The 27,651-nt window shown below is 37.2% G+C and overlaps 2 protein-coding genes and 2 pseudogenes across 2 annotated transcripts; 2 read left to right on the forward strand and 2 right to left on the reverse strand.

The window, feature by feature from the left end:
- Nucleotides 1-228: 228 nt before the first annotated feature.
- On the reverse strand, nt 229-854 carry LOC148910502 (uncharacterized; annotated as a pseudogene).
- An 88-nt stretch (nt 855-942) lies between these two features.
- On the reverse strand, nt 943-2,394 carry LOC148910503 (uncharacterized; annotated as a pseudogene).
- Nucleotides 2,395-10,576: 8,182 nt separating this feature from the next.
- Nucleotides 10,577-11,299, forward strand: LOC148910504 (THAP domain-containing protein 7-like). The gene is made up of 2 exons (XM_089031401.1): nt 10,577-10,833; nt 11,127-11,299. Exons 1-2 carry the CDS (start codon nt 10,626-10,628, stop codon nt 11,297-11,299), a joined length of 381 nt encoding a protein of 126 aa, XP_088887527.1. The 5' UTR covers nt 10,577-10,625.
- A 28-nt stretch (nt 11,300-11,327) lies between these two features.
- LOC148910505 (uncharacterized) lies at nt 11,328-12,368 on the forward strand. The gene is made up of 2 exons (XM_089031402.1): nt 11,328-11,379; nt 11,551-12,368. Exons 1-2 carry the CDS (start codon nt 11,328-11,330, stop codon nt 12,366-12,368), a joined length of 870 nt encoding a protein of 289 aa, XP_088887528.1.
- The last annotated feature ends 15,283 nt before the right edge of the window (nt 12,369-27,651 follow it).

Genomic DNA, 27,651 nt, shown 5'->3' on the forward strand with positions numbered 1-27,651 from the left:
GATTGTTTAACAAGGATTAGGAGTTGTTTTGGTCTTGGAACCGCTCAGTTTTCCAAGGGAGACCACAAAAGTTGGGTCAAAATTCATAGTTACAAATGGTATTTTCGGCGGACTTTGAAAATTTGCATTTTTCTCCGAAATAAAACATTATTTGATCAAACCAACTATACAGTGATTCTTAGGGTACAATACCCGATCTAACTTGAAAGTATAAGCGAAATCGATTTTTCAAAGTTTGCCGCGGGTTTTAAATTTTGCTTGATTCTTACAGACATCCATTCTTAATAAAAAATCATCCAAAAGATGAACAAGATGATCAATGTGTAATTTAGTATTGGCAACCCATTCTAAAGCAGTACTCAACATTTCAAAAGTTCTACAAGAACTAGAACAGCCCATCGGCATACATTTATCAAAATAAAATTGGTTTCTCCATTGCATCCCTAATGAACCATAATCTTTGGGGGATATGGGGATAATCCGGAAGGCACTTTTGATGTCTGTTTTGCTCAAAAAGGAGCCTCTCCCAGCCATTTTGATTAGAGAGATAGCATCAGTTATAGTAGCATAAGAGAGACTGGAAAATTCTGCAGGTATTCCATCATTTATGGAAGTGCCCGAAGGAAAAGACAAATGGTGGATGAGCCTGAAATCCCCTGGAGTTTTCTTAGGAACAACGCCCAAGCGGGAAACAACAAAGTTGGGAAAAGGGGGTGATGCAAAAGGCCCAGCTTAGCTCCTTTTCAATCTTAAGATCCACCGCTCCAGGATTCTGCAAGGCAGACAACAAATTTTTTGCTTTTCCAGAAGTCCCAACCCCTTCGCAATGGAGAGAGAAACCAAATTAAACCCATAATAAGCTGTTCTGTTAGCTCGGGATTATATCCCTGAAGAAAAAAGTTTAGACGGTCGACCTTAACAAGTGTAGGTAGATTAAGATGGTTAGGAAGATGAAGAGGACCTGGCAGCTGAGTTGGCAACTTTAGATTTCCCTTGGGCACGAGGATGAGCTCCTTCGCACTTATGGCAACAGTGCTTGTAATTACAACCACTGCACTCTGCACTTCGGCTGAATTTGAAACAATACCCTTTGGGGGCACTAGTGTCTGATCTTGGTTTGGAAAAAGCAGGTTGGGATAACTTCTTGGTAGAAGGACCCTGCTGGGAGCAGCATCCACAATTCCCAATGAGTGTTAACCCAAGGGAATGAGGAGGCCTGTTTTCTCCTTAAGAATCTGAAATTCTCATCATAATACCGCCAATCATGGCCCCGCACTGCCAAGTCCTGTATGACTTCACCATACTTCATGAGGGCAGGGGCCTCACTTGGATATTTACGGGTATAGACCCCAACAAAAACATGGAAAGCTCTAACCCAGGAATCAATTGAAAGAATTTTCTTGTTGTTAGCAACAGGTTCAAGGCATAGCGCCTGAGAATTATCATTGCCTGACCCAACGGTAAGCTGGAACTTCCCTTCTAGTACTGGGTTGGCAAGGAGAAGACCAAAGTCTATAAAACCATTTGACCAAATTTTGGCCTGTAATTTGTCAGACACACGAGCATCGATAGGGACACTAGGTGACGAGAAGATGTTGTGAGGTAGTACTTGTGTCTGCTCACCTGTGATGGCTCTCTTGATAACCAAGGCAGATTTCTCCAATACATCCCTTGCTTGATCATTGTGATCAGTCACTGAATCCACCACCTCTCCTGGACCAGGCTGGTTTCCTCATCTAAAACCCCAAGATCTCTTCTCGGTAGCTGCTCCGGCCCCTTATGAAATTGAACACCAGGCTGATTTTGGAGTTGTTCGGTGACCTGAGCCACAACTCTGCTGACGATGGTGTTGACCACACTATCCGGGAGAGTAGAGGACGAATTATTTTGATTGGAGGCCAAGGACGAATTATTCTGATTGGAGGCCAAGGACGAATTATTCTGATTGGAGGCCAAGGACAAATTATTCTGACTGGAGGCCAAGGACGAATTATTCTGATTGGAGGCCAAGGACAAATTATTCTGATTGGAGGCCAAGGACGAATTATTCTGATTGGAGGCCAAGGACGAATTATTCTGATTGGAGGCCAAGGACAGATTATTCTGATTGGAGGCCAAGGACGAATTATTCTGATTGGAGGCCAAGGACGAATTATTCTGATTGGAGGCCAAGGACGAATTATTCTGATTGGAGGCCAAGGACGAATTATTCTGATTGGAGGCCAAGGACAGATTATTCTGATTGGAGGCCAAGGACGAATTATTCTGATTGGAGGCCAAGGACGAATTATTCTGATTGGAGGCCAAGGGAAGTCTTGAACGTCTTGTCCGCTTGGCAGGGCCATCGACAATGTGTGTAGTTTGCTGCTTCTGTGTACGCTTATGGGAAGGCATATTAATCTGCAAAATAAAAAGGAAGGGCAGGCAGACCACCATCACCAAGGAAATGGAATAAAATACCCAACGATTATCGCCCCAAAGTATTACAACTTGGTAAAAATAAAAGGAATTTGTGAAATCAATAAATATTAAACTCCATGCAATAAGACTGTAGTAACACAAACTTAAAAAGTGGCTGGAAAACCTGTCAGACACTAGGTCGACGAATAGCTCTACGTAAAATGCCACAAATAAAAGAATAAACGAGGTATAAAACCTAAACAAGATAAGGAAGCCAAAACGGTACGGAACAACACGTACAAACGGCTTTAACCTTACCATAACAAGAGGATGAAACCTCAACAGCCCGAAGGCTCAAACTGTGGGTAAACCACCAAAATAATGTGAATCAAGTTCACAAAACAAAAACAACTACAAGCAGTGACAGGGCAGAAATCTCTTAAAGCATGGAAAGCGCACGAAGAATGGCACCACGATAGCTACGGTATAGCAAATACTGCCCAGATGGATTCAAATGAACGCCATCTGGTAAATAAAAATCCTTATCTGGATGAGAAAAAACCCTGTGGCGCCAACAAAAAACGTTGGGCAAGATTCCTAATACAACTTCAAGGTAACGATTAACCGCTAGCATGTGTTCAAGAAACATGGAGGCATTAGAGTGTGAAGCGCCACGTGGGATGACTAGGCAAACACCAACCACGCGTACAGAAAAACACTCCAATAGCACACGAAACAAGTCCTCAATATGCAAACCAACGACTTCAGGCCGCAAACTAGATAAATCGTTAGTCCCTATCTCTAAAATGACAATATCGGGGGATATACGGCGAACTAAAGAAAGGTCAAAACAGCGAAGCTTTGCTACCGTTCGCCCACCCACTCCGTGTAAATAAACCGAAGCGGAGCCCTCAAGGTTGAAATCCGCAGAAGCCCTAGGGTCAAAACCCATACTTAAATCATTATCTAAACGCCTAACAAAAGAATGGCCTAATATAAGAACTTTGGGCAGCGCTGAGAGCCATAACCACAAGGAACTTAGAAAACAAAGGACGCCACTCGAGCAAAAACAATAATACTCGCAATTAAGTTCAAACAAAAATCCTAAGGGACACTGAATAAGGCTTCTACAAAGAAAGGATAAAGCTTAAACTTAAGATAGAAGAATTAAAAGCAGAAAGCTTACCTTTACAAAATAGTGTCCAAAAAAGATGCTTCAAAGCTGAGTTAGGTAGCAAAAGACCGCTATCATGCCTCGTTGCCTTATAAATCCACCAGAGGGTAGTCATTGCAATTCCCTTGAGTACCCCTCCTCAATTACCCGTATGATGACGTAATAGTTATACTAAGTGTAACATAACAGAAATTAACCAAATATATACACCAGGAGAAAACATAAAAGTCCGAAATATTTTATAAAAGTATCTTATACTCGGTATAATTTTTCTTTTGCCTCCTACTCCACCTCGAGCCTCTAGTCCATCTAGTTAAGATCAAGTTCTCTCATGCAGGCATAAACTTTATCCCTCGACACATTGAGCCCGTGCTCCTGCCTGACGTTTGTGCATAGTCCCATATCCTAGTAGCTTTCCTGGGCCCTCTAGCTCCTTTTCGACAGCTGCCTTCTCTTCATTATCTGGGATGTCTTCGCAATTATGATAAATATCAAAATGACGAAGCCGTCGGTCGAGCGAACGAAGACTCCACGTGTGCTCTGTGAAATCTTGACTTATGAAGTGTAGCATCTCTCACCTTTGCAGGCCCTGTCGAACATAATCCTCCAAAGACTCCTTGAGTCCTCTCGTCGTCTTTCCAGGGTGCCCCGCTTTCGTCCATTTGATTCGCAAACTGTTTTGAACTCACGCTTATAATAACTTTGAAGGAATTCGGGAAGATATCTACTATAATTTTACACGCTGGTAAGCAGCAGTGCATGCCGGGATAACTAGGGTTTGCAAATGATCGTGGCAGCATGGCTGCCTGCGCGCTGCCACTAAAAACGATTTTACTTTTGATTTTAAAGTGATTTTGAATTTGATTTTTGATTTTATTTTTAAATACATTTAATTTTAAAGAGCAATTTAATTTTGCTTTTAAGTTTATTTTGAAGTAAAAGTGAAATTAAATTGAAAATAAAATAAAGTGAAAAATAAAAGTAAAATGAATTAATTAAACAAAATGAATTGAAATATAAAAATTAAAGTGAAATCAAGTTTAATGTGAAATGCTATGAAAAATAAAATCAAAAATCAAATAAAGTGAAATGAAATAGAAACTAAATGATTTTTTTTGCAGCGCTCGTCCACTATAATGAATGAATGAAATTTAAATAAAGCCAGGGTAGTCCCTTTCAGAGTCAAAAGGGACACTGCTTCAGAGTCAAAAGTGACACTGCTATCAATGGGAGCCCTGGAAATAATTATAGCCTACTTATTTGAAATTATAGAACATTATAAAATATTTATTTACTAAGTTTATCATGCCGGGCTAGCTGTGCTGACGATAGTGCCATTTCAAATACGGTGAGCCCTCAATTTTGTTTCAGCGGTTAGCATTAAAATTCCAATGTAGAAAGTCAGCCACAGAAAACTTAGGCTGGAAAAATTGGTGATGAAGTTCATCGTTGTCAGGAGCCATGACAAAAAAGAATATTCTTGAACGTGAGAAATCATTTAAATGTCATTTAGTTCAACCAGCTCGGATGCTATCTAGATCCATGGGACTATGGCACAAGAAAATAATAAGGTTGATGAAAAGGAAATGCTTGTCTTCTTAAGGAATGGATCATAAGTAGGTGCGTCCATCTTGTTATGGATGCACGAGGGAGGTTGCTAAGCACGAAGAATAGCGTAAGAGTTGCACGACGCAAAGCGGAGTGCAACTCTAGCTTTTGTGAGTGCTTAAGCAACCTCCCAAGTGCATCCATACCTCGATGGACGCACAGCTACTTATGATCCATTGCTTTTATAATATAGTCAAGTCAACAAACAAGAAATTAATACAAAATATAGACTGTATTTGTTGATCATAGCCTAAATTCTCCTTACGCACCTTGCGTGAATGAAAAGCACAAAGGCGCCAAAAACAGAAAAACAGTCGTTTTCAAAATGGCAGCTTTACACTGTGTTATGACTAAAATAATGGCAAAAATTGGACATACAAGTGACTCAAAAATGTCCAAAACTACGGAGAAAGTGATTTTCAACTGTAAGAAGTACATTTCAAATGTTGACATATCTTAGTACAGTAATGCCAAGAAAATCAATGAAAAACACAGTGGGTGTCTTTGTTGTTGTTGACGATGTTCAAGTTTTGTTATTGTACAATGAATTAGCAATGGAAAGCCTCTTGTACACGGATCAAAACTGACTGACTGAACTGGATTAATTTTCTCTGGGTGATGCTTTGTCGGCTTTCGCTCCCATGTAGAGCTTCAGAAGGGACTTGACTGCAGTTGTGAAGCTGCGAAGTAGATGGTGAGCGTGATATTTATAGTTAATTACTTTGAAAATACTTTTGTTGAATAAATACACAAGAACAATATTTTTGTATTTGTTTAATCATTGCTAAACAGCTCTTTGAATGTAGACACCGACCGATTTGTGGTTTGTTTTGTCTTTTTGGAGTGACGCTCTGACAATCTTGTCCAGCTCACTGTTTGAAAGTTGATGCAAATCTTGACGTTTTATTACTAGGCTGATCAAATGACAACTCTATACTAAATGTCGGAAATGGATGAGTATTTTCGCTATTTTTTTTCAATCATTTTCAGTTATCTTTCATAGATAAATTGTCAGCAAAAAGATACAAAAAGTTTTTTTTTCGCCGAAGGGTATTTTCGCTATTTTTTTTCAATCATTTTCAGTTATCTTTTCTAGATAAATTGTCAGCAAAAAGATACGAAAAGTTTTTTTTTTCGCCGAAGCAAAAAAAGCTGACGCGAGCTAGCGTGCAACCCATGGGCAAATGGTTCATGCTTTTCAACCAATCAGATCGCGCGGATTTACTTGACTATATTGTAAACGCCCATGGACCATTTATTTTACATGGAACATTGCCCTAGAAGTATTTGAATGTTTCAAGTGTGTTATTCTGAGCAGAAAATACGGTGGTGTACTCGTTCAAAACACAACACACGTAGGTTAATGGACACGAAAAACATATGACAGAATTTTTCCATGATTTAGCAAACAATTACGCATTCACGATTTACATTAACGATATTTTCATCAAATCTGAAAAGGATGGTAGTTACAGCAAGCTAACCGTCGACGAGAATCTTACATGCTTTTCCGGTAGTTCTGGAATTGGTCCTAAGGAAATACTTCTATAACAAAAAAGCAAAATATATACCGTTAGAAAGACGCGTTTTTACTTCTACACTGAACAGTACTCATTGAGGAGAAACTCTTTTATTTTTATTTTGATTATAAATCCTGTTTTAAATATTTGGTCCTTATCTTGTTCCATAAACATAACATGCACTTTGAGTTGTATAAACAACATTCACCCACCCCTATCAAACCCCTAATTCCTCTGACTGTTCATTCCTAACCCCACCTCTACAGAAAACTTACCAATAGATCATTCTCTGGTGTACTAATTTGCGAGACCTCAGATGCCGTTGGTGCATTTCAGGTATGAATCCATGTTGCAAAGTTATGTGTTTGTTTAGATGTCTCACCAGGGAGCACATGTGTAAATATGAAGTTGCTTCGATTATAGTCGTCAGCTAAAACTACACGTGTTCGTGGGTTTGTTGCAGTGACATCCTACCAAGAAATAGTTAACTAAGTATGGCTAAGGCAAACATTTGAAACATTTTTTAAACTTTCATTTTTAGAGCTAGTGGTTGCAATAAGCCTGTAAAATAGTAGTTATGATACAGATACTTAGTAGACTGCAAATTTACCGATTTTAATTATTTTGTGTTTATTAAACCCATTACACACTAACATTCAATTTTACAATTACTTACAAATTTCTGCTGATCTATTTGTTAATTTTACTCCAGGTTTATTGCAATCCCTCTAGGTATAAAAGATTATCTATTTATTTCTTTTTCTTTTTCTTTTCTTCTTTAAATTAGTTGACAACAATGTTAGTTTTGTAAAACGGTGTAAGCTTGGTTCTAAAGCTAGTTTGATTTATCACAAAGAATGACGTGGTGTCTAGACATCCATAACAATCGTACAAAATATACCTGATAAGCTCCTGCCTTCTTGATGCTGTCTCTGAAACGCCAGCGTGGTTCAACGACCCAAAAGGCTGCCTTGTCACTCCGTATCGCAGATACCTATTCATCGGCAAGCAACATCCCCTGGCTTTCTGGCTTTGGAAATTTAATCTAGCTATGAGATTGTAGGCTCTGGTCTCGGCAAGGTTCACTCTCTTATCGGATCCTGCTTTCTTAGACATCGAAAGAACCTTGCATACTGACCAAAGTTCTTCAAGATTTGCATCTCCACAGAGTCGGCGAAGATCTTCTATTGACTTGAACTTGCGATTGTTACTTACGGAAAAGGTATGAAGGTTAGGAGAATTTCCAATTTGCTCTTTATTAAAATGAACATCAAACCATTTTTTCTTTCTTTTTGCGATTCGGTACATAACATGCTCATTTATTATATTATTATTATTATTTAATCTTACCAAAAGTTCTCTCACACGAGTTTTCATCTTGGTGGATGTTTTCTTTTTCTCACTTTCGTAGGTCGACCTGGTACGAACTGTCTTCATGTGTTTTTATGGATAAAGAAACCTTTATTTACACAGGGTTATCCAGTCAGATATACAAAATGCAATCTGATATCAAAAGGAGCCCTAAAATAAATACAATATAAAGAAGAAGAAGAAGAAGAAGAAGAAGAAGAAGAAAATGTATAGATGAAAGTACAATAAAAATCTAACAATAAAATTATCTATATAAGTACTAGAATAAATATCGAAAATATTGAATAAAAATCTACTTCTTATTTTCTAAAATAAAACTATTGTAAACTAATGAGCCATTATAATAAAAGCCTTTCTTGGCGGTCTCGGTTCGTACTGACGGCAAATATATAAATTCACTTCTTCTCGTGGCTCTCGAGACAACTTCCTTATTCAATCTAAAATAATTCCTTAGAAACTGTGGTACTTTGTTATTTAAAGACTTCTTCACTAACCCTAAAATATGAGTATTTCGGCGACCTTCCAAACTTTGCAACTTAAGTTGGTTAACAGACGTATTACTAGATTTGGACCTAACTATAATTCTCGAGGCTTGCCTATGCATTGATTCTCACCTTTCTACATCTGCTTTATTGCAGCAAACCCACACAAGATCACAGTAATCGAAAATGGGCAAAATTAACGATTTGTATAACTCATATGCTGCATGTATAAATGAGAATATGAGAATATGTGCTGCTTGTATAGTAAGGTTCTTTCTAAGTCGCCCTAGAATACCTACTCTTTTTCCAACCTTAGAAATAACATAAAACATTTTTTTGGCTCTTCCCAAAAGATGTGCTAAGTGAATCCTTTCTTCTGGAGCTAAAACACCGGGAATCGTTTCAAGAGCTTCTACATTTACATTTACCAGTTAGGTCATTCGCTCAATACTGAGCATTTTAGACCACGCTAAATAATTATTAAAATGATTAAATAATTAACATGTTAATAAATAGAATAAATAATAATAAATAGTAATTGTCCAACAATTGTCCAACTAATAAATATCTGCAACTGCATTCTTAAATGCTGCAAGTGAGGTTGCTAGTGTTGCTTTCTTTGGGAGTTGGTTCCATTCTGAAAGTGTTCTTGGGTAGAATGAGTACTTGTAATAATCCTTTGTGGCCATAGGCTGAGTATACACGTACTCCTTGTTGAAAAGGGTAGAATAGGAATGACCAAGTGGCTTAATTCTAACATCATCTTGACAAACCAGCTTATTTCGTATCTTGTAAATCATAGATAGTCGTGCTATCCTTCGTCTGCTTTCTAGCGTCTTCCACTTCAGTACTGAAAGCATTTCAGTTACACTGTCCTTACGATCAAAGCGTTTCAGGACCCAGCGTGCAGCTCTCCTCTGGACCATTTCAACCATGCGAATATTTTTTTACTGTATACGGGTCCCAGACAGATGAGCAATATTCCAAAATAGGACGTACTAAAGCCTTGTATGCTGTTTCCTTGGTACTGGATGGACAATGTCTTAAGTTACGCTTAAGAAAGGCAAGTGTTTTATTGGCTTTTTTGAGATATTTCGGGTGTGTTCGTTCCAACGAAGATCCTCAGCCAGATGAACACCAAGATACTTAGCAGAACTTACAGAATCCAAGGCTTTCCCTCTAAGTTTATAATCAAATACGTCTGGATTCAGCCTTCTCGTAACTCTTATAACGTTACACTTTGACGTATTAAACTCCATTTTCCAATCTGATTCCCATCTTTCCAAGTTTAGGAGATCTCGTTGTAACTGAATACAATCATCCTTGGACTTGATAACTAAATAAATCACGGTGTCGTCTGCAAAGAGGCGCACTTTGGACTTCACATACAGAGGAAGGTCATTAATAAAGGCCAAAAATAAGGTAGGCCCGAGTACAGAGCTCTGTGGGACTCCCGACTCTACTGGAACTTGAGTTGACATCGTGCCTTCAAGGACCACACGTTGCTTTCTGTCTAACAAAAAGCTTTTTATCCACGTTAGTGACAGTGTCGACTCCATAATTTAAAAGTTTATAGAGCAGTTCCTGATGTGGCACTTTATCGAATGCCTTTGAGAAATCCATTACTATTACATCATTTTGTCCACTATTTTGCATTTCCTTGGCCAAATCATCAATAAATGCAATCAACTGATTTCGCATGAGTGCTCCTCACGGAATCCGTGTTGTAAATTAGATAATATCCGTTGTTGTTCAAAGTGTTTTTTTATGTTAGATACTATTATATGTTCCATAATTTTACAGCAAATACAGGTTAACGATACAGGCCTGTAATTCTAAGCCATCTGTTGTGACCCTTTTTTAAAAATTGGCGTAACATTTGCTGACTTCCAATCCAATGGGATAACACCAGATTCTATGGCAGGTTTCATTGTTGACGTATTTCCGGTGACGTGACCACCCTGAAAACGAAGCTGGCCGTCAGTTTAGTCATCATTTTGTAAACAAACTGTTGTCCTTTAAAAAGTGTATCTTGATATAATTAAGCTAAATTTTTGAAGTTTTGTCACGATGGGTAAAACGTGTATTGTATTGGGTTGTACGAACAAAGATTCGGGGAAACATAGGAAAGAAAATGTGAAGTTTCATCGGACACCAAAAGAGGAGCCCAGGCGAAGCATGTGGATAAAAGCTATCAACAGACGAGAAGAAAACAACGGAAACTTATGGATTCCTTCTTCAGACAACGACAGAATTTGTAGTGAACATTTCGTTAAAGGTAAGCTGATCATAAATCGTAATTTTCCCCGTGTATTTGTGATACAGAGTACGCAAAAATAGTATAGAAATGTCTATCTATGTCTATTTATTTCGTGTACAGTTTACGAAAACAAAGTCTTATATTTTTGTTTTTTGTTTTTGTATGAGTGAACACGTTTCTCTCAGGAAATATTTAAAAAGGGATTAAAAATATCTACATTCAAAATATTTTTGTTTAAATATCGCTCAAAATCTCCTAAGTGCGTTCATTATCGATGTAAACAATTTGCAATAATTTTTTTTGTGTACTAGGAAAGAGTGATAATCCAGAGAGCCCAGACTATAAACCAACGATGAACATGGGATATTGTAAAGGTTCAGAAACTGCCAGCAGAAGATTTTCTAGAATTTCTAAGCGAAATTATAAAAAGTCACTTGAAGATTTCTTTGCTGAACGATCAAGAAGCCAGCAAACGACGGTATGATGATGATGTGACACGTACAGATACAGAAATGGCAGCAGGCGCTTTATTGGATTTGTCTGAAAACAAAGAGAACAACAAAGGTAGGAAAATGATATCTTAGCTTATATTGTTAAAATACATTTTTTTCTATACAATTTCTTTGTAGAAAAATTGTAATAAGTTATATATATTTTAAAGTTGTTTATATTAAAATTCAGTAAAAATAATATATAGTATATTTTTATTTACATATATTATATTTATTTTTTCAGATCGATTTATACATAATATTTGCTTGAAAAGATTAGCAGAGTTGAATATGGAAAAGAAGGAAATTTTAAGGGAGTTGGCACGTCTTCAAGAACAGATACACTCCTTGACTATTAACAACACACCAGAAATGAGGGCCTCAACACTCGTGAATCTCTCCACCAATCCAAATGAATCTACTCTTTTCTATACTGGCCTACCATCTCATGATTGCTTTCTCTGGTTAAGTAGTTTTCTTGCAGATTCCTTCCCGTCATCAAATATTCTTGCTTCAGCTGATATTCTTCTTTTGGTTCTAATGAAACTTAGGCTAAATGCACCTCATAGGGATTTATCCTACCGCTTTGACATTTCTCCATCTCTGGTAAGTTCTCTATTAGACAGTGCTCTTCCTGTGTTTGCAAAGCAAATCTGTTTCTTCATTCACTGGACAGCAAGAGAGGAAGCAAGACGATCTCAGCCGCAGTGTATCAAAGATACCTACCCTAGCTGCATTTCTATAGTTGACTGCTCTGAAGTTTTTATAGAATGCCCAGCAAACTTCAATGCAAGATCTGCCACCTACAGTAACTATAAGCATGCTAATACAATAAAGTTCTTGGTTAGCATTGCACCATCTGGTGGTGTATCATTCATATCACGTGCATATGGGGGGAGGGCTTCAGATAAAGTCATCAGTTTAGAGTCAGGATATTTAGATTTTATTCAGCATGGAGACACTATCTTAGCTGATAGAGGTTTTTTGATTGTGGATGAAGTGTTGTCTAGAGGGGCAAAACCCGTCATTCCTGTACTTTATTTGACAGTTGATGATCAGTAAGGGACTTGTTTTCTTCATTATAAAGGCTTGTTAGTGTGACAGGAAAATTATTCTCAGACAGTTTCTCAGATGTTGTACTTTGTTGAAAAATACCAGGCAATGGAGGAATGAGGTTAAAAAAGGCGGCATTAGGGCAGATTTTGTGGAAAGAAGTAAGTGCAGTGCTATGTGGAAGTGGATCCCTGCTGGATGGTGTGAAAGATTCCACTTTTTTCTTTCTGTTACTGTTGACTAACCCTTGGATGTTATCGACAGTGGTTGGCTTAATCTAAAACAAAATACAACAAAAATTCTTACGACATGTACAGTGTCCTAGCTTAATCGTAAATCTTTACTTTTAAATATTTTAGGCAATCGACTGATGTTTTTACCGTGATAAAATAAAGAAGCTTCCTTCCTTCCAAATTGAATGGATTAGATACTCCAATTTGCTTATTTTTGATTAGATTTGTACAAAACTGTGTGTGTGTAAATACCATATATACCTCTTTTTTGAAAACTTTATTCCATTTGCAAGCTTCACTGGTCACAGATGTTTTATTGATTCCATATCTAATGCCCAGTTCTACCTTAAGCAGCAGGGCTGCAATTTGACTACAAGCTTCCCCTAACCTGGAAGAAATATAATTAAAATCATGTCATAAATTGCATAAAAGACATTTATAATATTATTCACTTACAAATTACTACTTACCCTGCAGCACATGTACAATGGGCACAAAATATGTCTGCACTGGTTTTGTGTAGACAGACCCACGGCTGATGAGCTTTTTCCTTCGTTCTCATGGAGGGAAGAACTCCGGCTTTTAAAAAACAGTAGGGTGCTTCTTTAACATCGAATGCTTTGATTTCCTCGACGTGGCCACTTTCAACATATCTACAAACCGGTAAGCGGGTGCAATAAAAAGTACGTAAGTTACTTAACTTTGCGAAATTTATCACGAAAAGTTTAGGATTTTGAAAGTCAAAGCAATCTTTAAATTCCAAACATGACACAGTGTAATTCATTTAAAGAACTTAGTTCAGTTGACTTGTGCTGTAAAAAGTAAAGCAGCTTCAAGACAACAATCTTGTGTTTACATATGCAAATAATATTATCACAATAAGTGTCATAAACAGCCAATTAGCGACCGCCATATTGCTCAAGTCGCTTGACAAGTTCACGATAAAAATGACCGAAAAGCAATATTTTGAAAACTTTTTAAAAGTTGAGATAAATTTTAAATAAAGCTTTTAGGTTTGCCATAGAGGTTGATTAATTTACGGCTCCATAAAATTCATTCAATGCTCGGTATAAAAGCCATCGATAGACTAGAGGCGTACGTTGATGGGGTTGATATTTGTACAAAACAACTAGTCTTTTCTTTAAAAGCTTATGTACTGGCAAGACAGTCTTTTGCAGTAATACCAACAAAAAAGTATTTAGTATTATAAACTTACCTATATGCCTCTAAGCTCTTGTATGCTTTCATTGATTTTTTGTCAAAAATAGACGGTGTTTCTACTAGGTATGTGTAAATCTGTCCAAAGTCCAGGTCTGGCCAAAGAGTAGGGTCGGTCGACCAATTTTCATCTTTTATGATGTATGGGTCGGGTAAAATAGTTCCAGATACACCAAAACTTAATTTTTTCCAGTACCGTTCTTTTGCTTCTGATGGCATACCCATTACATATAAAGAAAATGAATTCTTAGTGTCCTTAGCCGTAGCCAAGAGACGGCTTTCCCCAGCCGTCAAAAATTCCACCGCACGTATGAGTCCGAATTTGACGGCCAGCTTCGAAATGCACGAGCTGATGTGACGTCAAAAAAAGATTCCATGAAACCTGCCATTGAGGCCTTGAAGATTGTCTAAAATTGGAGCAATCGATGAACTCAGCTCTTTTAGAACTCGGGGATGTAAATTATCTGGTCCAGGAGCCTTGTATGGGTTAAGCTTGGTTAGCAGTTGTCTAATCCCATTTTCAGGTGGCATTACCGAGTGGCTGAAATAACCGGTGATGCTTTATGGCTGCATCAGCTGTACATTTGAGCTTCATAGGAGCAGCCTCTGAATATGCATTCGTAAAGTGCGAATTCAGTATTTCTGCTTTGTCTCTTGGGTCACTTATTTTAGACTGGGATACCCCTCTTGTCGGTACGTGAATGCTTAATGAAAGACTAGAAACGTTTGCCTAGTACAGGTTGGTTTACTCCATTATCATCAGCAAAGATACTGTTTACGTAAGACCAGTAGGATTGGCGAATCCTCTTTTGCACTTCATGTCTAAGTGCCTTGTGATGGTTGATGTTTCTGGATTTGTGTGTCTTGTTCTTGATTTTGAAGTATCGATCACGTTTTCGTATAAGCCTCTTCAAATCTGAGTCCACCCATGGCAAACTGTTCTTTTTCTTTGCTAACTTGGATGGGATAAATTTATTAATGCCTGTATTAATCTCCTGAATAAACGACTTCCAAAGTGTTTCAACATCAACATCAGCTTTAGAATCATTCACTAACAACTTAACGTTGGCATTGTTAAAGTTCTCCATATGTGTTCTAAGTCCATCCCAATCAGCTTTATTGAACAAGTAGATCTTCCTTGGCATCTGTTTATTGACAATTGGAGAGATATTACCCTCAACAAGAACAGCATCATGATCTGCTAGACCAGGTAGGATTTCAACATTCTGAATCAGAGATGGATTATTACAGAAGAATAAATCCAATGTGGTACTTTGTCTTCTAATCTGCTATTAGTCGAGGAAAGAGGCTAGCGAGAATTTGCTGCAAAACGACGATACTTTTTGTGTATATATGTTGTCACTTTTACGTATTACGTCAATCGATTAGGGTGTCGAAAAAAAATGTTTTTATTGAGTTCGTATTCAAATAGTATACTCTAGGAAAATTCATAAGCTTTGAATAAGCTAATTAGCTTACCAAGTTAAATTAAGAAATTTAGTGACACTACTACATGATATTTTGGAAATTCAAAAATGCATATGATATGAAATGATATGATTAATTAACATAAATATTCAGCTCATTTTTTCCTTTTTTTTATCTCTTCTTCCCAATAGGCAGTGTTCGTTTTGTTATATTTTCTTCTTTTTTTCATAATCCTTAAGGTTCCATTGCCTTTTCTCAGGCTTTAAAATTTCTGCAGTTGAGTCCCACTTGTTCATCTTTCTATTCAAAGAAGAGGTTTACCCAGTTTGCTGCTTTGAGATGAAGCTCCTTGGGATCTTGCTCTGGAGACCAGGCACTTATGAAACTATACAGCTCCCCAAACGTAATACAAATTTCAATCACTTACTTTCCAATCTCTGTATTTTCAAACAGCTCCAAAGATTCATCACTCTGAGGAAACCTCTACAGCAGCTTCTTTTTACCATCTCCAGTCAGGCTAGTCCAGTCATGTCTTCCACTGGACCATCAGCATTTTTTGTTTCCCACACGTCGAAGGAAATTCCTAAAGATCTTATATTTTCCATTGTTCTGTTTAAATGTACATTCCTTTCTTGTCCTCTCACTCTATCATTTTCCATGCCTTTGTCCCATTTAAAGCAGAATTGATGAGATTTTCTATAAGTATGTCTGATACTCTCAACATTAGATGCAATTCATCAACAACAATGTAATCTAAGTCAATTTTAATCAAGGACTCTTTTTGACAGCCATAGTTATAACAGGTTTTCATTTGTGGGCGATCCTTACACATTTTCTTTATTTCTTCAATTGTTCTTCCTAAAGGAGGCTTACTAAAGATTTCAAATGGTTTGTCTACCTTCCATGGGTCTCCCTTAAAAACTTTGCATCACGCGCAAGCATAGTCAGCAGTGGCTGACCTAAGCCCAAGCATTAAAAGAATGAATTTATAATCTCCACCTAGAAAAAACTATGTTTTCAGTTTCCTCCCATCCACCTCAGTTAAACCAACTGAAATTACAACAGGGAAAACTGATTGAAATTACATTTAAAATTGCGAGACAACAACAATCACAATCGCGCGGAAAATACTTAAAACTAAGATATTCTATAGTAAACTATATAAATATAGTTATATAGTTAATGTTCCTGGTCATGTTTGTACCATCACCATTTATTTTGATTTTTATCTTATCTTCACTCGGTAAGAAGCTGATGTTATGAGTTTGAAGATATCGAGAAATGTGTTGTTTTAGAAGGCCCGTGAGTGAGGTAACTTGTGTTCCATGATGTGGACCAGGAAGTGAAGTGATATGGCACATACTGTTAAGGTTAGATCTACACTGTTTAATTATATAGGACTTAAGGGGACCAAAACAAACAAATGAAAATTCATGTTAGATCTTGTCATCTACAGAAAACTTATCAAGCAGAAAAAGCACCTCCTCTACTCTTGATTTTTCCTCAGAGGACAATTTATCATAAGAAAGACCAGCTCTTTCATCTGCTTTCAAGTTTAATCTTTGGGTGTCTCCAGTTGGCTGCTTTCTGATCACTATAGCTGCAATATCTATGCCATAGGATTTGGCAAACCAAAGTGCAGTTTGTGCACGATTTCAAAACCTGTTGATCGTTCCGCGTCTCCTATTCTTACTCTCAGCAAGTGGCTTACCCTTTTACTGTTGTTTTTGTTCGAGAATTGAAGTGTACTTTTCCAGCTCATCATTCGACTTCTGTAACTGTTCAATTTTCCGATCTCTATGTGTAATTTCTTTCATCATTAACTGGTAAAAAGATTGTTTGTCTCTCTACGTCTTCATATTTTCTTCTCCGCACCTCAGCTTCATTTTCTAGGCTATCTATTTCCTGTTGCCACTGCTCGATAATCATCATCATAATAAATTTATTAGCGTGTCTTTCCTTCTAGTTAATTATTAGTTATTTCCTATTTACATTCCCATCCCAACACCATCTATTCCCCCCCACTCTACTCTCTCCCCTCCAATATCCCTAGTGCGACTGGTATGTTGTATATGAATTGCCCTAATTCATTATGACGCCATGTTTTGTTTACCGTATTGCATTGTGGTCCAAAGACGGGGACAGATTTTCAAAATGGCGGAATTTTTGTGTGAGTTGACCGATAAAGACATCGATGGGGCCAGGTTAAAAAGGAAAAATGTGTCTGAAAATTCTGTTGAAGATCTAAGAAAATGGCTCCTTTGCCGTGGCTTCAGTTACACAAATTCCGAGTCGAAGAAAAGTCTTTGCAATCGGTAATTTTATTGTGTTTTGAGATTTTTTCGCTTTCCACGTGCGTTTGTGTGTATATATACATGTCAAATATTAAAATATTATCAGCACTTTCTGTTTGTTGTCGTTCAATTAAACCATTTTATCCAAATATCAATAGTATTCAGCACTGTTTGCATAAATTTAATCCACGTAATAAAGATTCGGCTGACTTCTGAATCAGATAACTTAAAACGTTTAAAAATGTTTAGACAATAAAACTAGACGCATAGCTGTGTGAACTCGGGGTTCTCTTTGATAAAAATCTAAATCATCTTTGATCAGACAATGGTGTAGTGGTGAATCAATATATTAAATTTTTATATCAATAAAATTTGTATGCTTTTGTCGTTTCTTTGGTTTCAAGTGCGCGGATCAGCATAGAAAATGAATTTAAGTGGCACAACTAAGACTGAACTACTGTATATCTAGAGCTCGGAATAAGTTTACAACTTGACATTAAAGATCGAAATGCTGTTTGTAAAGAAGTATGGTTGTCATACCCTTCTATTATAGTCTCTTGATGCGCATTACCTGCATAACTCTCACTATATTGAACTTCATAATCAGTATCAAACACATTTAAGCGTGTAGGTAGTTCTGAGTGCATGAGAAATGACTGTTGCCGATTGTGACCAACGAGTATACAACTCATTTCCAATGTCCATTATTTTTACAAGGTCATTTGGCGAATTAATTCCTATTTAATGTTATTGAAAATTAAAGAACATAAACTCATTGCAACACATTGTTGTCCTGCATTTTGACCAAAGATGAAACCATTACCTTGGCTATATGGAGCTGTTATAGTTTTCCTTGGATCAATATATGGCGTGTCATTAGGACCAGGATTCTTCAATTTAATGGCAATAAAAGAGAACAAAGAGAGAAGAAAGAGCCATATGGATAATCCGTAAAGGAGTCCTAGACCCCATATGGAATATCATTGTACAGCTGAGACTTACAGTAGCTCATCACGTGTGATTTGGTCTTATGAAGAGACATCGGTCTATTACAAGAAAGCAAAGACGTATACCGAGTAGCTACTACATTTCAACCTTCGTCCTTGAGAAATATAAAACGCCTGTCTACCAATCCCCTTAAACTTAGGGACAAAATGCTTCCAACCTTTACACAGTTGATATTATAATGCAACTTAGAAGATCTGGGAATATTTTTGCGTATTTGATGATAAATAACCCATCTTAGCTTTCTATTCTTAGTCTTTAAACGGCTTAGAAATCGTGTTGGTATTCGACTTGGTTCACGAGTGCGACGAGAGCGTATATGTCTATAATTATAATAAACAATCCTTGAATAACGAGACCTCGTATTACTTGTAATCTTTATTGTGACTTCTGCATCAGTATATAAGCTTACATGTACAGTCAAACAATTAGTTTTATCTAAGATATCACAATCGCTAAATGATGAAGTGACAACAATTTGAGTGAAGTTATCGAAGAACTTGACTGTTTTGTACCCTAACGCAGTTAATATTAATACTATCAAAACAGTAAAGCAAGAAAATTTTCCTTAAATCAAAAATAATAAAAGAAGCAATATACTTATAAGCATTAATATTGAGAAAGAAGTGATCAGCTTTGGAAAGGCGGCTCCACTTTGAGAGTCACATGGCTTGCTGTAAACAATGATCGGCAGTCCTTTATGTTCTTCGCTTAAAGTACTTACAATCTTCGTTTCTTCGTCGGTAGTACTTTGTTGATATTCATTAGTTGAGTCCTTTGTCGTTTCAGAGCCTGTATAAGTTAGTGTATAAATCGCTTTTGATAAGATAAGTAGCTTGTTTGATAGATATTTCACGATAGGCAGTAAGATAGGCAGTTTCACGATAGATTCGCGGTATCTCTCCAAATGCCCTTTCGAAAAACGCTCGACATCTTTTAGTGTGGCTATACCGCGAATGGTGTGTGGATTTGTATGTGATTTGAGCGTATTTAAAGAGGAGGTTGAATCCATACTGTACATCGGATCGCTCGCCATTGAAATTTACACAGAGCACGTGGTAGAATGTTACGTGACTGAGAAAGGTTGATCATACTGCGCATGCGAGGGCACTTCAGCGATGAAGACAAAAAATACTACAAAGAAAGGTGAATCATAACCTCGCGGTTCCACAGGAACCCCGAGTAATAATAGCTGAGTACCACAGGTTTGCACTGCCAAATCAGAAGCCCCACGTCTATCCTGACACTGAAACTACTATCAAGACATCTGAGTTCGCGGGTATGGAAAACTGCAGCACACTGCATTACCCATAGAAATTAAATGATTCAATAGGTCAAGTAGAGACATGAATTAATTAAGACACAAAAAGCAGTCTTTACACTCCAGAGTAGAGATAGTCATGGCCAAGTCCATTTTCCTAAATTGATTTCTAAATATATTAATTGATTCAGCCATTTTGAGCGTTTTATCAAGCTTTGATTAAATGAAAGGACCCTTATACCTTATACTGTGCCTCCCATATGTTATAATGTTAAATCTTGGTATTGAGAAGTCATCTGAATTTCTAAGGTTATACGTACACCCATTACCATGGAAAAGGTCCGATATATAGGGTGGGGCCAGATGGTTTTTGACTTTATATAGAATTTGCGCTATATCCTGTAGCCTACGATTTTGCAATGTTGGAAGTTTTGCCCCTTTTAAAAGCTGCTCGTATGAGCTACTCCTATCGCAGTAAATGGCCCTTAATGCGCGTTCTTGCAATGGTTTTAGCTTCCTAGTATCAGAAGCGCGACAGAAGTGCCAGACGGTATGGCAATACCTAAGTTGCGATAGAATGAATGATTTACAAATCCTTAACTTAGCTATTGTTTACAACATATTTCTAATTCATATTTCTAACTCGTTCAACTACCGCTTGACGTCGTCTTCTACATGTTTCTTACATACCACCACTCTTGCATAAGGAAAAAAACTGCGAATCCGTTACAGTAGGCGTTGCAGTGATCAGAACCAAGGGCTAATAAGTCAGTGACGCTGTTATTTATCTCTTGTAGAGTTTGTGCAAAGAAGGTAAAATTGCCCAGTTTCCTGTCTGGTATGAAATAGAGCAGGTCCAGGTAAATTGGGATTCTTACCTGACCTTCTGTCTATCAGCTTGTGCTGCAAAATTACCAGGTTGAGTGCAGTTGTCCACAATATCTTGGACAACTGCATCCGTTAGTACAACAGCTCTTGGGTGAGGGGTCCACGGAAGGTTTTTATGAAATCTTGGTCCTTTGATAAGTGAAGAAGTGGACCTTTCTTTCTGATCTTCCTTTTTTCATTATTGATTTGGTCAATGTTTCTAAGTATATCGGACATGCTTTCAAAGTTTAATCCACCAGACTCGTCAAACAATGTGTCGTAAATCGTAGATGGTGTTTTGGCGGCTTAAACATGCTGTCTGATTTTTTCTTCAGGCTTTCTGAAGTTTTCACCTTTTTGGATGGAGTTACTGAATGGGATTCTTTTTCGAAGATGTACTGCACGAAAAAAAGTGATTTCTTATGATCTTTAGCCCTGGAAGTGATTTCGTGAGTGCGTTTTTTAAAATCACGGTGTTTTTGGTGCTACCTATATACAGCCTTGACTAAGTGTTGGGTGTCGCGTAATTGGGGCCTTTTTTTTTCAGTACGCGGCAAATTCTTTGAAGTGACAACCTCGTTATTGGTTACTGTGAATATTCTGCCGGTGTGACCGGAGTTCCTAAAGTTGCCGATGCCGTCAAGAAGATAGTCTTTCTGGTTTTGTAGCTTCTGGGTGTCTATTATGGAACAGACTCATTGATTGTCAACTTTGATAATGGTTAAGGTCAGGATATCTTGTAATGTCCAAGACTTCTTCCCTTCCAAAAATACGGCATCGTCAAGTTTCCTTGGTAGAAATCTAGAGGCCTGTAAACATAACAAAGAAAATATATAAAATGCCTTATGAGTTTTTAAAAGAGGAAGCAGATATTTGACAAGAATGAATTAGTACTAATTATTGTTCACGGATTAGTAGTGCGTGTACTCTATATTAATTGCGAAAAAGTTAGTGTTTGTTTCACGTGAAATCTTGTAATGAAGGGTGTGCCATCAAGGCAATTAAGGTTACTGGAGACCTTCAGGGGTATGTTTCGTTTAAGACCCTCTCTTCGCAAAACTTCAAACAAAACTCCGTAAAACTATATATCGTATTAAATGTCATGTAATAAAGAATCAGAAAATAATATTTTTCGAAAGCGATTTCTTAATTTGAAACAATGCCGGAGCCTTAAACACAAATCGGGCACGTTCAGTAGAGTTGAATTAATGGACATAAGCAAAAAATAAACTACAAAAAGGTGTGAGCGATTTTTGATATTCTGCTTCATTAAAAAGTTATTGAATTTTAAAGTTGGAACGTCGAAAAATTTCAATGCCGGTTAATGTTTTACTGCATAAAAAAACGAAATACTCAAAATATTAAAGATTATTAAAATTAGAAAATCATTTTGAATTAATATTATTTTCGAAATCTTTATCATATGACCTTTAAAACGATATATTGTATTAGGGGGTTTTGTTGAACGTTTTGCGCAGAGAGAGTTTAAGAGAAACATACCCCTGAAGGTCTCCAGCAACCTTAACAAACCTCTTGGAGTAATACATCTCGTCTTCATCTGAATCTTTATCGCAATAATCGGACCATTCTTCAGAGCAACTGTAATTTTAAGATAGAAAAATAAAACCGCTGAGAATTGATTGATTATTGTAATAATACCTTTTCATTATAACTAACGTACAGCCATTATTCTTTCGCTATCAGCCATACGGAAATTATCAGTTATTTTTCTCTTACAGAAATGGGTTTCCAACCCCCTACCCCTAACTGGATCTGTCAGACTAACCTAATAATGTCTTGGTATAATTCTGTTTTGAACAACGAACCTATGACAGAATAAGAAAAATAGTTTAAGGATCAGTTGAATACTTTGCAGATGTGAACTAATGGTTTGTGATGTCGTTAGGTGAATGGTTGGATGAATGGATTTTTTAATGGTCATTCCAAAAAAAGGTGATCGTCGCCACTAAAGAACAAACGTTTTTACAACTCATGATAAACAGTAATGAAAACATTAAAAGTTAGACAAGTAAAAATAAAGGTTTTTAAACTACACATCCCAATTAAGCACCAACGCCAAGCTTATCTGCTGTGGTGACTTTAACAACTGTTTTCACTCTGAACAGTTAGAACGTGCTTACGATATATGACATCTCTTGTACGAGATGTTGCTATGATAATAAGTTCAGAAACCATTAAGTATGTGCATTTATGTTTTGACTTGTCAATCAGTTCATCAGGGTATGCACCTTGCAACCCGATAGCGACAGTTTCCAGTAATGACAGATATTTGGCTGTTTCGAATTAGGAAAGCCTAAAGAAGGGTTCACGCTTTACTTGAAATCACACTTCGGTTTCTTTGAATAGGCGCATTTCTAAACGCTACAGTGAAAAAGTTAATTAAAAGCAGACCGTAAACATTTTAATATAATATTTCGGGCACATTCAAACGAAGTCAGAAGTTCTACTTACAGTTCAATTATGTCCATTTCGTATTCTTTATAATAAGCAAGTATGTGGAAAAAGCAACATCAATATACGCTCGTTATTAGCATCCGCCGCGACCTACAACACTGGAGGAGATGTCCCCGTGAAAAAGTAGCCTGTATCGGTACCATATTAAGCGATTTCTAGTTGGTTCTCCCGCTCACCCGCTGACATACAATTAAAAGGAATCTGAACGTGCAGCAACTAAAGGCAACAAATTTCTTTTGCTTATATAGTCTTTAGACATCAATTAAAGTCTTCCACTTCTTCCACTTGCATTTTTATGCCATCTGGAGAAGCTCCCTAGTATGGCAATCGTCTATGAAGCCTGATGGCTTGAAATAAATGAAAGTCTGCTTTGAAGACATTTTTAACGTACCGTTGAATGGCAGCTTCCTCTTTTTCATGTCACCAAAAAAAAAGGGGGTTAGTTATTGAATTTTAATCTATAGGGCAGTAATTTATTGACTTTCTTTTACTTTTTTTTTTCTACGAGCAGTTTTTTCTTTCATATGACAAACTGTGTACACATTTGATGCAGTTACTCTCCCAGCTCGTTGCTAAAACCAGAATGGTGATTTAATTTGGTCAAATATTTTTTCTATTTGTTCATCTGTAATTTCCATCGAATTAATGAATTCAACAGCCTGGCGCTACTGGCACTCTCAACAGTTAAATTATTTACAATATTTTCATCTTTAGAAATGATACTGTTTAGTTCTTCTGAAGCAAACGTTTCCTTTAATGCTGGTATTTAAGGCAAAGCTACAGAATTTTTACGAGCACTAAGGAGCTCTCTATTAAATTGTAAACATAAAACATCGTACTTTACCGACCTTTTACTTTAGAGCTTGGAGATCTTAACTCCTTTGCATACTCTAGTCGACCAACTTGTAGCTCACTTGTTGGCAGCCATCCTTCATCCTGAATGTTCCATGCGTTGGAGAGTTGCTGTACATCTTTAATGAGGTTTGACAGACAAATGCTACATTGGTTATCTGTCAAACACTCATGGTGAAATGAGTGACCACATGTCAGCCGCTTGGTTGAGGACTCTACTGGTACTTGACAGTCATGACTATCACAATCCACAGTGCTGTTGGGTTGAAACAATGGCCATCTATAACCCAAAGGCAGACTTTTCCTACAGAATGCTTTGTCAAAGCTTGCAAGATGGAATGAAGATTTCCCGTATGGTTTGCCAGCCTTGTTAATTGGTCTTGGGAGCTCATATGACTGACCAAGATTTGTTGCTAAACGTTCAAACATTTCCATTATACTTTGAGCTGCTAGACCTGAAAAAATGACTACATGTTACAACTATATACATACATGTATGTTTATAAGCACAGTATTCATTTTTGGAATTGAATTGATGGATATACAGATTGAATCTAGTTTGAAAATGAATTTTTTAATTATTATTACCAGACGGTAGAAGCAAATCTTGGTCACTATTTCCTCGTTTGTAGCCATTGACATAGTCTTCTTCGAAGTAGTTCGGTTTACAATTGGACCTGGCCAGTAGACGGGCTGTTTCTTGAATTTGTGGGGCTTTGTCAATTTTACTTATTGTGCTTCTTAATCGTGAATGGAATATCTCCACTTTCTTTTCGCTAATTACAGAGCACAGATGTTGTTTTGCATTGTGATGTTCTTGGAAGGAGCTTTGATTGTAGTTCTTGTCACTTATCCATGACAGAATGGCTTTATTATAATGGTGGCGTTCCATAGCTATAAACATAATGGCCAATCTCTTCATTGATTCTTCAATGTGTTGAAAGCTACCTCCCTTGACAAAACAAGGTAATGAAGAAATGTGAGTGGGACTAGTTCTTCAGTACATAGATAGCATTAGCTGTATTCTTAATAACCATTAAATAGATATCATTCGTGGTGACTTCAACATAAATTATTTCAATGATAATGAAGTCCAACCACTTAATGTCCTCAGGGAATCCTTAAGCTATAAACAAACTATTCAAAGTACAACATTTATATCAACAGGAAGTTAACTTGACCATGTATACGTAAGAAATGAAATCCTTAGCATAACTGATACAGTGACTGTGTACTTCTACAGTTAATGTGTACTATTCCGATCATGATGGCGTAAAAGTTTCATTACATTTCAAATAAGTTCTTCATTTCCTTACATGGCATTTTACGTGAGAATACACTTTGCACCAGTTTCATAAAATGCTATTGAAATAAGTATGATTAATCTCTCCCACATCATGGTGGGATTTAGGCTCCTTACCATCAAGTGCCAAGCTCATAACTCCTAGAAATGCAAGGTGAGCTCATCAATCTACAATTTTAGTTCACTCTCTGTAACGTGAAGTAAATATTAACAAGAGAGTGAGGACACTAGACATTTAGAACTACTCCATGCATTTAGTAATCGGTTCTGTCAATCCCATGTAAATGCTACAATCTGATTGGTTATTGAGATCACGTGACACTGTCTATTTTCAGTTGAGCTATTGCTATTTTAAGATATAACAATTCTTGGTAGATATACCTTTCACTCTTGTTTACTTTCTTTTCGTGTCCGAGATATAAAGAAGGAACCCAGTCGATATTAAACTTGTCCTTCGATGGACGTCCAGACACGAAATGACGAGAACATTAACATTAAGAATCCTTCTCTGCTAATGGCGGTAAGCCACTTCTGACGCCGCTCTTTCGATAATTCTTCTTCATCTTTGCCTTGGTTTTTTAAGACAGACGGCACACGAAAGAATGATACTTCTATATCGCGACCACTTCTTGCATGGCAGTTTATCATTAAACACAAAACCATATTGAAAAATCCAAAACACGGGAACAATTATCGAGCTTTCTAAAGCTGATTATTTAAATTAGGGACGCTGTACACCAATATGGCGGATAGCAACCGTTGTTGAGGTTTAGGTCACGCGGGTGCAACCCAAGAATATTTTCTTGAACGTTGAAATTTGCGAAGGTCTAATGAGAATTCGCTCCAATAAATAATCAGAAATTTACAGACTTTGATAAAGACAAAATAAATAGCATTTATAAATGAATTTCTAAAATAATCGCTTAGTTCACAGGAAATTCCAGGCAACAAATGTAGCAGTCGTGACCATTGAAGGTCAATTTATGTAGTAATACCATGATCACCTCGGAATCCATTGTTTTTGGAGGGACGTTTAATCACTAACATCCCTCCCTCATGAATGACATGAAGGAAATTTAGAAACTAAATATCCCTCATCCATATGAATGAGGGACAATTACTTACTAATCGTTCCTCATCCATATGAATGAGGGATATTTAGAAACTAAATATCCCTCTTTGTTTTAGCTTCGCACCAGTGTCCCAAGATGTGCAAAAGGGACAGCATGGTGGTCTTTAGCAAGGGGGGGTCCTACATGGACGCCAGAGACACGCCGGGGTGATGAGCCCCGCCCCCCAAGTAGACCTACACACTACAGATTACTACAATAAACACTAATACAAAAAGATAATCAAAACATCATTTACATATAGAGTATCATCCTGGTCTACCTAGGATTATACTCATCAAAACACTTCATAGGTTATTCAAGCGAACACAACGTTTTCCCTTGCATAAACGTTACACAAGTACAAGTGAAAAGAAGACAAAGAAAACTACTTTTAGGCTGACCAGGTTATAACAGTAATATCCGGAGAAAACTTTCCCAAAACATTCCAGGATCTGTTGAAAAAACGCCTTGATTTTCGACTAACCGAACGTTTAGAGTAACAGAGCAGATGGATATTAAGTCGTTTCACAACCTTTGCTTTAACCACAGAGGCAACAGGGAGAGTACCTTCAAAGCAGTACTCATTCCTAGCCAACCACACAAAGTACTTCAACAGATTAAGAAAATAGGAAAAAACAGGTGGAATAATCTGCCGTTCATGATTGTCATATCCAAATAGCATATGACGAGATTGAAGGGATGGCGACAAGGGAGTAACACGCAGAAATAAGGTCTGAGCCCATAGTAACAGTTCTTGCATGAGGTTACATTCAAAGAATAAATGAACTGGAGTTTCCAAAGGATGTCCACAAAAGCATGAAGGATCAGCAATGTTCATACCAAACTTGACAAGTCGATCACAGGTATAGAGCACTCCATGGCAAATCTTCCACGATAGATCACGAACTTGACGATCCAAAGGCATAATGTTCACTTGTGACCATGTGTCTGTCCAATAGAGCTCGCCAAAGATTGGGCGAAATTTCAGAACGCAATTAGGAAGCATAACATTCCTCTCAATGATATTTGAATAAACAGATTTTGTAGTAAGAGATGAGATAGACAATGCACTACCATCAGAGGACCGCAGAATAGCAAAAGTTTTCAATTGAACTGAGAAATGGCCACCGACGTATGCCCAAGCATCTAAAAGTGAGGCATAAAAATCCGGTAGTAAATGAGAAGGATAATATGCAGGATATGAAAGAACAGAACGTAAATCATCACCAAATACTTTCTCCACA

This window comes from Actinia tenebrosa, unplaced genomic scaffold, assembly GCF_029948245.1.
Source record: "Actinia tenebrosa isolate PJP-AT-01 unplaced genomic scaffold, QUT_ActTen_1.0 PGA_scaffold16__25_contigs__length_10494907, whole genome shotgun sequence".
In the NCBI taxonomy this organism is placed as follows: domain Eukaryota; kingdom Metazoa; phylum Cnidaria; class Anthozoa; order Actiniaria; family Actiniidae; genus Actinia; species Actinia tenebrosa.

Excerpts from the sequence above, each read along its gene's own strand:
- LOC148910504 (XM_089031401.1), top strand. The coding sequence starts at position 10,626 with ATGGGTAAAACGTGTATTGTATTGGGTTGTACGAACAAAGATTCGGGG. Across the intron at positions 10,834-11,126 it reads TAGTGAACATTTCGTTAAAG|GAAAGAGTGATAATCCAGAG; the intron begins GTAAGCTGATCA and ends TTTGTGTACTAG.
- LOC148910505 (XM_089031402.1), top strand. The coding sequence starts at position 11,328 with ATGGCAGCAGGCGCTTTATTGGATTTGTCTGAAAACAAAGAGAACAAC. Across the intron at positions 11,380-11,550 it reads AAACAAAGAGAACAACAAAG|ATCGATTTATACATAATATT; the intron begins GTAGGAAAATGA and ends TTATTTTTTCAG.